This window comes from Gymnoscopelus braueri (genome assembly GCF_963280865.1).
Source record: "Gymnoscopelus braueri genome assembly, chromosome: 21".
Lineage (NCBI taxonomy): Eukaryota > Metazoa > Chordata > Actinopteri > Myctophiformes > Myctophidae > Gymnoscopelus > Gymnoscopelus braueri.
The window spans coordinates 19,004,606-19,017,106 of record NC_137623.1 but is presented as its reverse complement, the minus strand read 5'-3'; the positions used below and the strand labels follow the sequence as shown (position 1 = coordinate 19,017,106).

General features: G+C 43.5%; 1 protein-coding gene across 1 annotated transcript in view; it reads right to left on the bottom strand.

Annotated features, from left to right (window-relative positions):
• Positions 1-12,271, bottom strand: part of LOC308077639 (phospholipid phosphatase-related protein type 5-like) — a gene marked incomplete at its 3' end in the record, with an annotated part of 112,102 nt that extends 99,831 nt beyond the window's left edge. Inside the window, exon 1 of the mRNA XM_080418452.1 lies at positions 12,062-12,271. Coding sequence (XP_080274578.1) covers positions 12,062-12,265 — 204 coding nt within the window. The 5' untranslated portion in view covers positions 12,266-12,271. The remainder of the gene's footprint in view (positions 1-12,061) is intronic.
• Positions 12,272-12,501: the final 230 nt, after the last annotated feature.

The following is a 12,501-nucleotide window of genomic DNA, read 5'->3' as shown; positions in this document are numbered from 1 at the left end:
TTGGATCCAATTGAACACACATTATAATACCATTTTGGATATACAATGTTTCTGCCCGACGATATGATTCACGTCATTTTCATTCACATCATACAAAAATGATGTGTATACAGGATATACAGGATATTTTAATAGGATGTAAATTAATGACCTATTTTCTATCAATTGCACTCCTCATGAAGCCTTGATTTCTTTTGTTTTTGTCCCATTTGTTTTAGTCCCTAAGCCAATAATTTGATGACCGGGAGAGAGAGAGAGAGAGAGAGAGAGAGAGAGAGAGAGAGAGAGAGAGAGAGAGAGAGAGAGAGAGAGAGAGAGAGAGAGAGAGAGAGAGAGAGAGAGAGATGCAGCAGGAATGCGACAAAAAAAAGATATCTCCATGACTTCAAGGCTTCATGGGGTGTGTAATTGATAGAAAATAAGTAATCTTTTGGGTGAACTACTCCTTTAAGAGGAGAGAGAGAGAGGGGGAGGGAGAGAGAGAGAGAGAGAGAGAGAGAGAGAGAGAGAGAGAGAGAGAGAGAGAGAGAGAGAGAGAGAGAGAGAGAGAGAGAGAGAGAGAGAGATGCAGCAAAGAGCCTCATGTGGGATTGAACCCGGGCCGGCACTATAGCCTTATGTATGCATTATGTGCTCTTATGCCCTATTTATGCACCATTGTGTGAGAGTCATGTTCCAAAAATAGCATAACTATAAACTCACAACGCGTTGCTTCTGAGATGTGTTGTGACCATATAGATCTGCTATTCTCAGTGCATGACAGATGTATCACCATCGTACAACGAAATACGGGCTCTGTATTAATTACTTAATTGTTCATGCAGTCCACCTCATGGAACCAGATGCATTCAATTATGATATTATCCAACATAAATATCAAACATATCCGTCTACATTTCCCAAAAGGAAAGGAAGCGCCAACATGAGGCCGATTTGAAAAAATGTAGGGTGACATTTCTTCATGATTGATTTGAGGCATTTTGTTCAAAAAGGGCCACTCCTGCAAACTTTTGAAGCCAATCTTAGCCAATTAGTATGGAATATGAAAAATATAACATGACTAATAGAGATAATGTGTACCGATTCGTTTGGTTCAATATACATTGAAGCAAATGTGGAGACTGAGTACTAAAGTTTCAGTCATTTGGATTCCATAGAAGCCAGCATGCCTATTGAAGTATTTAAGTCACCACTGCTCTGTAGCCAGGAGGCTGTCTTTGAAGGCTGGGCAATACTGTGGGGGGCGACCGTGTCCAGCGAGTGACTTTGTGCTGAGGAGGCTGGTTAAAATCCCAGCATCTGCAACATATCGTTGCTGTCAGGCAGATGATCTCTTATCTCCATGTTTTAACTTTTTGTGTAAATGAATGCCCTTCTTGATCATACAAGGACATACAAGGTTTCCGCCCGACAACATAGGACGACACGTACCCTAGATCTTGGAGTTCAGCGGGTTCGGGCGAACGCCCCCGCGGGAGGAGGATGAGATAGATGCTGAGACAAAGGAAGCGGGTCCTTTGTAGCTCGCTTTCTCTCTCTCTCTCTCTCGCTCTCTCTCTCTCTCTCCTCCCCCCAATTTGGGCATTTAGCAGACGCTAAACAGACGGTAAACCAAGAACCTAGCATTAGTCAAACAATATACTATTGAAAAAATTATCTGTACATTTAAACTATAGGTTACCAAGTAAGCGGCAGTGGCTCAGGGGTAGAGTGGCTGGTAGAGCGGCCAGAGTTGGTGTCGGAAGTGTCCTTGGGCAAGACACTGAACCCTACATTGCCTCCAATGAATCGGTCGGTGCTAGCTTGCCACCATTGGTGTGTGAATGTGGGAAAAGTGAGGATGCAGGCGTCGACTGTTCGCCGCTTCACCTCCCAATGTTCCCATGAATGAACCATTGCGCTTTAAGCACTTGGAAAAGCGCTATAAAAATGCAATTCATTATTAAACAATGAACCTAGCATCTGTTTAATTAACATGCAATCTCTCGCTCTCGCTCTCTCTCTCCCCCCCACTCAAACAGTGACGTTGAATAAATTACAGTGGCCCTACCTGTCTATGGGGGATACTGCAGGCCTCTGTGCCAAAGCCTTAGCCTGCATCCACACACACACACACACACACACACACACACACACACACACACACACACACACACACACACACACACACACACACACACACACACACACACACACACACACACACACACACACACACACACACACACACACACACACACACACACACACACAAAAGGGCCCACTCGTATGCAAAGACACACCCTGCAGCAAACCGAGGACTGACAGGTCGCTGTTGCTGTGTGTCCTGTCAGGTGGAAAAGCCAGATGGGAGCAAGAGACTAACCCCTCCACAGACTCTGGTTAGGCCATCTATTCACTTCCTATTGGACCAGGGCTATTATAGTTAACTAAAACTAATTAAATAACTCAAAACTAGAATTGGATAGTTAATCAAACTAATCGATTTAATCAAAATCAATTAGAATGTTTTTGCGTTGATTGCGAACGCGGAAGGAGGCGCCGCGCCTCCGACCAAGTGGAGCTTACTATGTCACCCTCTGCTCAGGTTGTGTGTGTGTGTGTGTGTGTGTGTCTGTCTGTAATTCTGTCTGTGTTCATGCTCTCATTGGCTCAGGCCCCCATGTGACTCACATGCGTGCACTGCCTGTAAGCAGCCTCCAGAGTGCGCCAGAGTGCAGGAATTTAGACAATGCACACCAGCCTGCCACACACACACACACACACACACACACACACACACACACACACACACACACACACACACACACACACACACACACACACACACACACCACACACACACACACACACACACACACACACACACACACACACACACACACACACACACACACACACACACACACACACACACACACACACACACACACACACACACAATATTTTCGCGCTGCGTTCGCTTCCAGCGTAATCATTGCATTGGCCTCTTTGTCGGTATAGAACCTTTCACGTAATAAAATATTCTTTGCTGTTAGACGGGAAGTATATATAAAGATGACTGTGTCCATTAGGCCAGTGGTTCTCCCCCCACTATAATCATATTTGATCTGGGGACCCCCCCAAAATAATCATAATTTGAACCCCACCCTGACAAGCACTTAGAATAGTAGGAGTTGAGGCATTACATTTAGTTTGACTCGGTTTTGACTCTGTTCCAAAAAGGTTTCCATTGTGAGCTTGTAATTGTATTTGCCTCTTTCTTAAATTTTTGGTCAATTTGGCCAATATTTGTTTTTATAGTATAGTTTGATGCAGTAATGGTCTTTTTTCATTTAATGTATCCCACCCCCCCTTTTTTTAGGTATTAAAAATGTCTAAAACGTTCTTACATTGTCACTTTACTATCATCTGAGGACCCCCCAAAATCATGTGAGGACCCCCCTGGGAGTCCCGAACCCACAGCTTGAGAACCACTGCATTATAGAGCGCGGACACGAGTCCATGAGTAAGACCTCAGGAGAATCCTAGGCAGAAGTAGATAGATACCATAGCTTTTATCACCTCCCACCCCCGGACCCTCGGGCCATCACTTGTTGAGAACAGCCTGTTCTGAGGACTAGCTTGGACCAGGATGATATCGTTGTTGTCGGGCAGAAAACTCCTATCTCCATATTTTAACTTTTTTGTGTTTTTTCACCGCAAATAACGCATTCCATCCGGGAACGCATCTCTGTCATTTTAGATTTATTTGGCTATTAAAAAATAGCAGATATACAAGCTCATAGCGCAGCACCTGGTGCCGCGCTATGAGCTTGTAGATCTGCTATTTTTGAAAAATCTAGATTTTTTTTTGCAAATCTTTGAATATATATTTTTTAAAGCAAACATTTGTCAAAATATTTTGTTCCAGGCCCCCCCCCCCGCCACAGAAGCAAAGATTTGAGTTACAAAAGTCGGTCTGTGTGGTACAGTAGTTGGCCTTACTGCTGTCATGCGAGAGTTAATGCATGGCCAGAACAACACGTAGGTGTATTTACACCTACGCGTTGTTGCGGCAACAATGCCTTCATCAGGACGACAGTTAGTTACCTTGATGAAGGCATTGCTGCCGCAACACGTAGGTGTATCTTTTGCATTAGCCATTTTCATACAAGAGTACCTTGGTCTCTTCCCTTCTTTTTTGCCATGCACCTTGTTGTGGTATTGTTTTTACTTTGCCAAACAGATGCGCTCCTCTCTCTCTTTCTTCTAAATTCTAATACCTATTGAGCTTGCGCAGAGGGACCCAATACCAAACAATAACAATGAATACAACCTTGAACCTTTACACCTTATAGCCAGCAGCACTGTATTGCTATGAGGAGCAAGCTTTTTTCTAGTTTGGTGTTGAAAACGGTCCAGTTGGACCAAAATCCATACTTGATTCATAGTGAGTCTCTTTTCTCACGAACAGAGTGCAGCTTGTCAAGGTGGGAAAAAACACAACTTTCATCTATCATCACAACCAATGCACATGTATCTATGTATCACGCGCACACACGAACATGCGCATGCGCACGCGCACACGCACACACACGCACACACACACACACACACACACACACACACACACACACGCTATCCGAGCACCATCTGTGACCTACCCATCACTGTAGCTCAGTGAATAGGGGTATTTCTGACCTAGTTCCTGTCGTCCTATCATCTCAAGCAATCGATATGTTAACATGGTTCTACGAATGTCTGCAGTTAAAAACGGGGGTGGCAAAGCTCTATTCTGCAGTGAAACAAGAGTTAAAATAGCTGGGATTTGGATGAGGAGGAGGCTAGAGATTCTATCCTGACGAACCCCTCTCATCCCCTCTATGATGTCATCACTGCTGTCGGAAGGAAACCTTCTATCTCCATATTTCGTTGGTGTCGGGTGGAAACCTCATAACTCTAAAACTGTTGCTTTTCAGGATTCAAGTAAAAAAATGGCAAAAAATAGCAGATCGACAAGCTCAAAATGCGGCACGAAGCGACACGTTTTGAGCTTGCCGATCTGCTATTTTTGTGTGACGCTTTAAGGATGATCAAGTAGAGCGTTAATTTATGAAAAGATGCAAACAGTTAAAATATGGATATAACAGGTTTCTACCGGCAGCAACAACTTATGGGACGCCACAAAAAGGATACAATCACACTGTGGATACAGTATGTACAGTTTTTGTATATTGTATAAACCACTTGAACCCCAGCATCCATAATGTTCTGGGGGGAACAGTAGCCAACAATAGCAGATCATTACAGCATCATAGCAGATAGATAGCTGAAAGGTAGAAAACAATGTCCATCTACAGTACATGCTCACAACACCTTATTTGTTTTATGAAAGTGAAAGTGGTTAAGTATGTCTGTCTTTTAACCAATCAAAAGAGCTCGTCAGCAAACAATAACTACAATGGATCATTGGATAATACACACAGGCTATTCCCCCCCCCCCCCCCCATTTCCTTTTGGACATACAAGGTTTCCACCCGGCAGTGACAACGCGCTAGTGGGGATGAGGAGACTCCCCCCCCCCCCCCTGTCCTTTGTGCCAGTAGCCATCAGGCTCCACCACCAAGCATGACCTCCATATGGTCTGTTCTGCTCATGTTCTTGGATTACTGACTCCTGCTTGAGTCTCTGGCACATTCAAAAATGGACTAAGGATGGGGCACATTATGAAAATGTAATGTCACGATTATTGTGGCCAAAATAATTCGCGATAATCAACATAATGCTTAAAACTCTTAAAATGCCACTTTTGTTAACCACTCTCACCCCCCAGCATCCATATTCTGGGGGAGACGTTAGTCAAAAATAGCGGATTTACAAGCTGTGGTCCAAGTACAGTCAACTCAGGTCCATGTGTATGACGGACGATTTGATGATGAATTAAAAATGTCATGATTATGGTGAGCAATTTTCTATCTTTTCGATGGACAAAAATAAATTATTATCGTCCAATCCCTAATATGAACCACTGGCATGTACTACAAGAACCATGCTTAATAATTCAGTCGTACATTCACTGTTGATAAGACTGGTTCTTATCGTCTCAAACTCAGTTTAATATAGGCTTCAGAGGGTCTAAAATATGGAATTCTCTGCCATTATATCTACTGTATGGGAGTTGTCTTCTCACCAATTCAAGAAGGTTCTGAAATTGCTTCTCTGAACGCCCAAATGCTTTCCATATGGTCTGCCTAATTAACCTGGGTCCATTCAATATTTGATATATACTTTTTGTGGCTTTGACTTTTATTGTTGCGATATGCTTTTGCTGTTTCTTTTCTTTGTTATATTGTCCATATTAGTATTTTTGTTTAGTTTGTTCATCTGTATGACTATGTCTATTAATGTTTTATTTGTAGTAGATGTGTATATTCCACATTGATGTCATTTTATCCTATGAATGTACAAATATTCCCGGAGAATGCCACTTCTCAAGCCCCAGGAGGGGTTTTAGGCATTCTCTTTCACATTTTTTACTGACTCTTTGTGTATCGTTTTAAATTCTCTTGTAAATGAAAATAAACAAACACACAAACTGTATACTCCTTATATTCACAGTTGACAGATGAAGTCTAGACTAAAACTAGAACATTTCAGGTGAAAAAAATGTGACTAAAACTAAATAGAATTTTATTCAAAAGACTATGACTAAAACTATATCTACCGTAAATGTGCTGTCAAAATGAACACTGCACTGTACCAGGCTCTCATATTCACGGTTGCTAGTAAAAAAAATTAAACATAATACCCACTTATTTACACCTGTACACCTGTGGTGCTGTGATGTGACAATAAAGCTGATTCTGATTCTTTGTATAGGCCAATTCATTCATGAATTCATAGCCAATAGATGTGCAATATTAGATGTGTCATATTCATTATATATATATATATATATATATATATATATATATATATATATATCACATACACATAACAGATAAGTGACAACTTCAGATATTTACATACATATTACAGGCCATATCTAGACAGGAATACCAGTTGCTTTAATAAAATAAAAAGAACAACAACAAAAAAAGATATGGAATTGACCTAAAGTGCTGAAAAAACAGCTCTCCGTGCATGAGGAATCATGATATGAGGAGTACAGGAAGTTGGCAGTTGTACAGTACATACAGTTTTATCTGTACTTGGTATAAATTGCCCTATAAATGTACATTGTAAATGTCTAGCGTTTACAGCCAGATATATTTGCAAAGCTATGGAAGCCTTCCAACTGTTAACTGTGAAATTGAATGTATATTGATGATTTGTTTAACCCATTCAATCCTGGAACGCATCTGTGTCATTTTAGATTTTAGCTAGTAACAGAAAAAGCTAAAAAAAAGTTCCGAGCTTTTATATCTGCTACTTTGATACTTTTGTGTGACGCTGTAGTATGATCAAGTAGGGAGTTAAATTTATGGGAAAACTTTTTTTTTAAAGTTAAAATATGGAGATACTGTAGGAGGTTTCAGCCTTTTATCTTTGTATGGTATTCTTATCTCTCTACTCTTACCTGCACCCATTTCGTTCTGACTGCCTTTGCTGCCACGCCACCAGAATTTCCCCACAGGGATCAATAAAGGATTTATCTGATCTCATTCTTCAAGCTAGCTGGGCTATAATAAGATGTGTTCAATTAACCTTTGAATAGTGTTGTGCGGTGCATAATCATTGGCACGGCATTGATTTGTACACCGAGTTAACAACTGAGGACACAGCTCAGCACTCAGGGCCATGTTTATCAATCCATTTGGGACTGTACGTACGTGGTGCAGTGGTGGAAAGTAACTAAGAACATCTACTCAAGTACTGTACTTTAGTAAAAGTTTGAGGTATTTTTTTTTTTTACTTGAGTATTTCCAATGTTCTAAACTTTTGCTTCTACTCCACTATATCTCAGAGGCAGATATTGCACTTTTTACTAAAAATCTTAGAAAACTTACTTACTAGTAACTTTTAAGTAACTAACTAAAACATACATTAACCAGCCCTCTATATACTTTGGCTATTTGAAAACAGCCGATCTACAAGCTCACAACGCGTCACTTTGCTATTGCTTTGCTAGGTTGTTAAATAATGAACTATTGTCAGAATGACGGATTCACTGCACTCCAGCTTAAGACTCAGTATGCAAAATAACTGAATTAAGAGATGCTGTGCCAATTGCTAGCCTAAGGGATAATTCATGCAATGTAGTACGATTGCATCGCGTCACATTTTTCAGTTGTAAATCTGTTATTGTCAGTGAGCGACACTATTGATGTTGCCATTTAGGCTTCAGGCTTCACATGAATGGCACAAACAACGGCGTGCACGGTTGTAAACCATGCATGTTAATTTGTCTAAATGGAAAGAGGTGGAGTCTGCAGGCTATAGGCCGATGTTGATCAAGCAGTGGGCTGGGGCCCACAATTGGGTCGCCAACATGTTCTGATCCCGGGTCACTGCATGGACAAACTTCCACAGTGGAATGGTGTGTAAAATGGTATGTGGTGTATATCTTGTTTAGAGCACTGGTTCTCAACCTCAGGTCTGGGGACCACGAGGGGCCCAAATGGAGGGTCCGCATCTCTGAGAATGACCGAGACAAGAGCATCACATTGTGGTCTTGAGACAGGGCAAGAGACTGACACTATACAGCCATAGAAGACAACTATCAAACACTGTCTTTTTTTGGCAAATCTAAATCTCAGTCATTCTGAACCACATGAACCCCCTGGGGAGAACATTACACGCATTGTGAGCTTGTAGATCGGCTATTTGTGGCGAAGAGATTTGGTGTACAGTACACGGTAAAAAGTGGTCAAAGTACAGTACTCAAGTCCAGCTCTCCCTCTTTATTTGGTGTTCTGCCCAGGTGGGCGTGGTTATATGCTTAAACCTAACCCTAACCTCACAGAAATTATGCCTAAACCTAACCTCAAAACCACGCCCACCCGGGCGAAACACCTGGGAAAGAGAGAGTCCGCTAAGACTACATGGGGTTCAAGTGGTTATGATGCCATGTTGCCGAGGCGTCTGTCACCAGGGTTGACCAAGTTGCAATTGACATAAATGGCCATTCTATTGCATGTGATGGTACCAGCAGCACTGTCAACTCCACACTCCCCCTCCCTGAATCCTCCTGACAGCATGACGTTAAACAAAACCCCCTCAAGCCTGACTGGCTGCTCCACCGGAGCTCCTCTGTGTCCAACAACACAACAGTGGCACCGTGGTGCCGCTGTGGGATTCCCAGGGAACCAGGGTGTTACCCGAGCTTACATGCTCGCTCGGCAAAAAACAAAAAGTTTATGTAAGAATAAAGACAGGGTGGTCAGCCAGGGCCAGTTTCTGGAGGCGTCACTTATTCTTCCGATAGCACCAATAAAACAAGTTGCCTTTCCTTTATCTTTTTTTCTCCCAGTTTAGCCATTACACCAATTCCCCATTTTTCCCTCATGTACGCCCTGTCTCAGTCGAACCAGTAGAAGCCCTAGCATACTCTACTTGATCATCAATTTTAAAATTAATGGGATCCATAATTTACAAAAACGCCTATCATGATGAATTGAAAGAAGACTTTAAAGTGGCATAGTAGCATATCTAGGACACATCTTTGTGTGTGTGTGTGTGTGTGTGTGTGTGTGTGTGCGTGTGTTTGTTTGTTTGTTTGCGTGGGCTGGTATTGTCACATAACAACCAGCTATTGGCAGAGACACGGTGGTGGAGAGCACGACCTTGACAACCCTTATAAGAATCCTATAGAGAACAGTAGAGTAGAAGCTCAATCACTTAAACCCTATAGCAGGGGTCTTCAACAGGGGGTCCGGGACCACTAGGGGGTCCTCAAGAGTTACAACAGGGGGGCCGCCAAATCTTTGTGTGATAGGATTATTATTCTTTTTACATTAACCACTTGAACCCTATAGCATATGCTGAGGACAACTTTTTCAACCAAAAATATCTCGGATATACAAGCTCGAGCTTGTAGATCGGCTATTTTCAGCAAAGAGGTTTGGTGTTGTAGAGGGAAAAAAGAGCAGACCAAGTACAGAGTGAAAGGTCAAGTTTACTAAGTATTGAAGGTGGTTAAATGTCTGAAAATACATTAACACTTAACATGAATCCAACATACACTGATGACAGTGCTGTCAAACAAGTCTATGTAGCTAGCTGTCTATGAAATCTATGAAAAAGTTTAATCTGCAACACAATTTTACACAGTATGTGGGGGGTCCCTGGCTTCATCTCTCTCTCTCAGCTAGGGGGTCCTTGGCATGAAAACGTTAAAGACCCCTGCTCTATACTTCAGCTGACCGGGGTGCCCCAGGAGTCTATACTTGATCCCTTCCTTTTTTCCCCCCCTCTACAACTAGACTGGGATCAACTCTTGCGGTTTTCTGATCCGGTCTAGAGCAGATATAACCCACGACTGAAACCAAGAATGACAGTGTGTCTCCCTCAGAACTTGTAGTGAGACTAAAAAAATGTATTCGCATTATGTGGGGGAACAAAAACAATGCGGCACCAACAGGAACCCACAACCGGAAATCATCTTTTTTTTTTCTGGGTCAGTTTGGAATGAAAACCAGGCTTTCTTCCGTGTGGAAAGCCTGGTGACACGAGGTTACTCATACACCAAATATCCTTGCGACTTGCAGAATGTGGACGCTAGGGTTCAACTGTAGGTAGGAGGGGATGAAGTGAACAGGTCCCTCTCGTGAGCGAATTGGAGAAACAGCTTGAATCAAATGGCCTCGTCCGTCCTATAGCCTGTTCCGTTCACTGGCTGTCTGAAAGCAAATGCGCCGTCAATTGTCTTCGGTTCTGCTCTATTCTGGTTTTATCTCTCACTCTCAATCCCACCGAAGTGTATTTGCGCCGAAGCTCCTCCGCTACAACATGCGTGAAGGCGTTGGCAGGTTGAGTGAAGACATCCCAGACTTAATTACATCAGAACGTATACAGCGCAACGAGGGCTGCCGTCGCAGAGCGACGCCCGCGGCGGCAGAGGCGATAGAGCAAAACTATAGGGCCGTTAAATCGTTTTGAGTGCAATTTGCTTGCTTCCAGGCTTCTCTCCGCCTGCCATGCCAACATGCTCGGGGCTCTCTTCTTATGATTCGCACCGGTTGTAAAGGCATGCCTCACGTGCACTAAGGGAGAGGGTTTGAGGGGTAAGATAGCAAGGACATGCACAGCACACGTATGCATGTATGCATGCATGCATTTTGAGACAGACATCAGCCTGTTGGCTATAGCTACCCAGAGTGGGCGGCACTGGATATAGAACGAGGGGCAGGGGGCAGAGAGAGAGAGAGAGAGAGAGAGAGAGAGAGAGAGAGAGAGAGAGAGAGAGAGAGAGAGAGAGAGAGAGAGAGAGAGACAGAAAGACAGACAGAGAGACAGACAGAGAGACAGATAGGAAATGGTAGAAAGCAAATAAAATCATGGAAGAAAAGTGGAAATGATGCAACGGATGCAAGAACAAAATGGTAGAGAGAGAGAGGAATGGATGGAACAGGAAGGAGTGAACAACCGACAAGAGCTACTGTACAGTAGGATACATACACAGAGAGAAGGGAAGCAAATAAAGTGTCTTCTCAAGGCTGGTCCAGAAATAGGCTACACAGTGAAAAGATTTAATCAGACATCCGAAATGGGAAACGGTAATATGACCATTGTGCTTCAAAGAACGATTTGACTTAACTGGGGAATTAATTAGAGCCATGAGGTGGCTGTGGTCTACATGCTGTCTTGAATTGACAGCTCAAGGCAATGAATCGCAGGGACAGTCTCTCCACTTAATATTCCTAAAACCACACTACACCCCACCGCCCCCAACCTCCACCAACCCCCAATCGATCGCAATTTCTTTCAAGTTCATTCTCCGAATCTCCCCGGTGTTAAGTTGCAGGATCTAATTGAAACAACACAAGAAACATAAATATAAAGCCACCGACTACTAGTCAGTGACTCATAGAAACCATCCCTGTGTATTATTAGGAACTTGTGCCGTGTGTCAACTCACCACCAGCGTGGGCACCCCTGCCACCAGCGCGTACAGCAGCACGGGCGGGATGGCGCTGTTCTCCTCGGGTCCCAGGTAGGGCTTGGTGTAGGCCAGGTCGTAGCAGAAGAAGCCCTGCACGTGCACGTTGAAGGTGTCCGTGCACTCGAAGTAGTACGCCAGCATGACCGTCCCCGCCATGATCACCAGCTGAAAGTAAAGCATGTTCGTGAGAGGCGTGGAGGGGAGCGTTGCATCGAACAGGTCCCCGCTCCACGGCAGAGGAGCGCACGGAGGCGGAGGAGGTGGAGAGACTCTCCCCTCTTTCTCTCTCTATCGTTCTTTCTCTCTCCTGCCTTCGCCCCTGCTTTAGCGGCGCACACGCAAGCTCGTTTTTTTGGAAGCCGCTCAGACCCTCATCATCGCTCCCGGGGATCTCGTTAACGGGCGCGTCATGACTT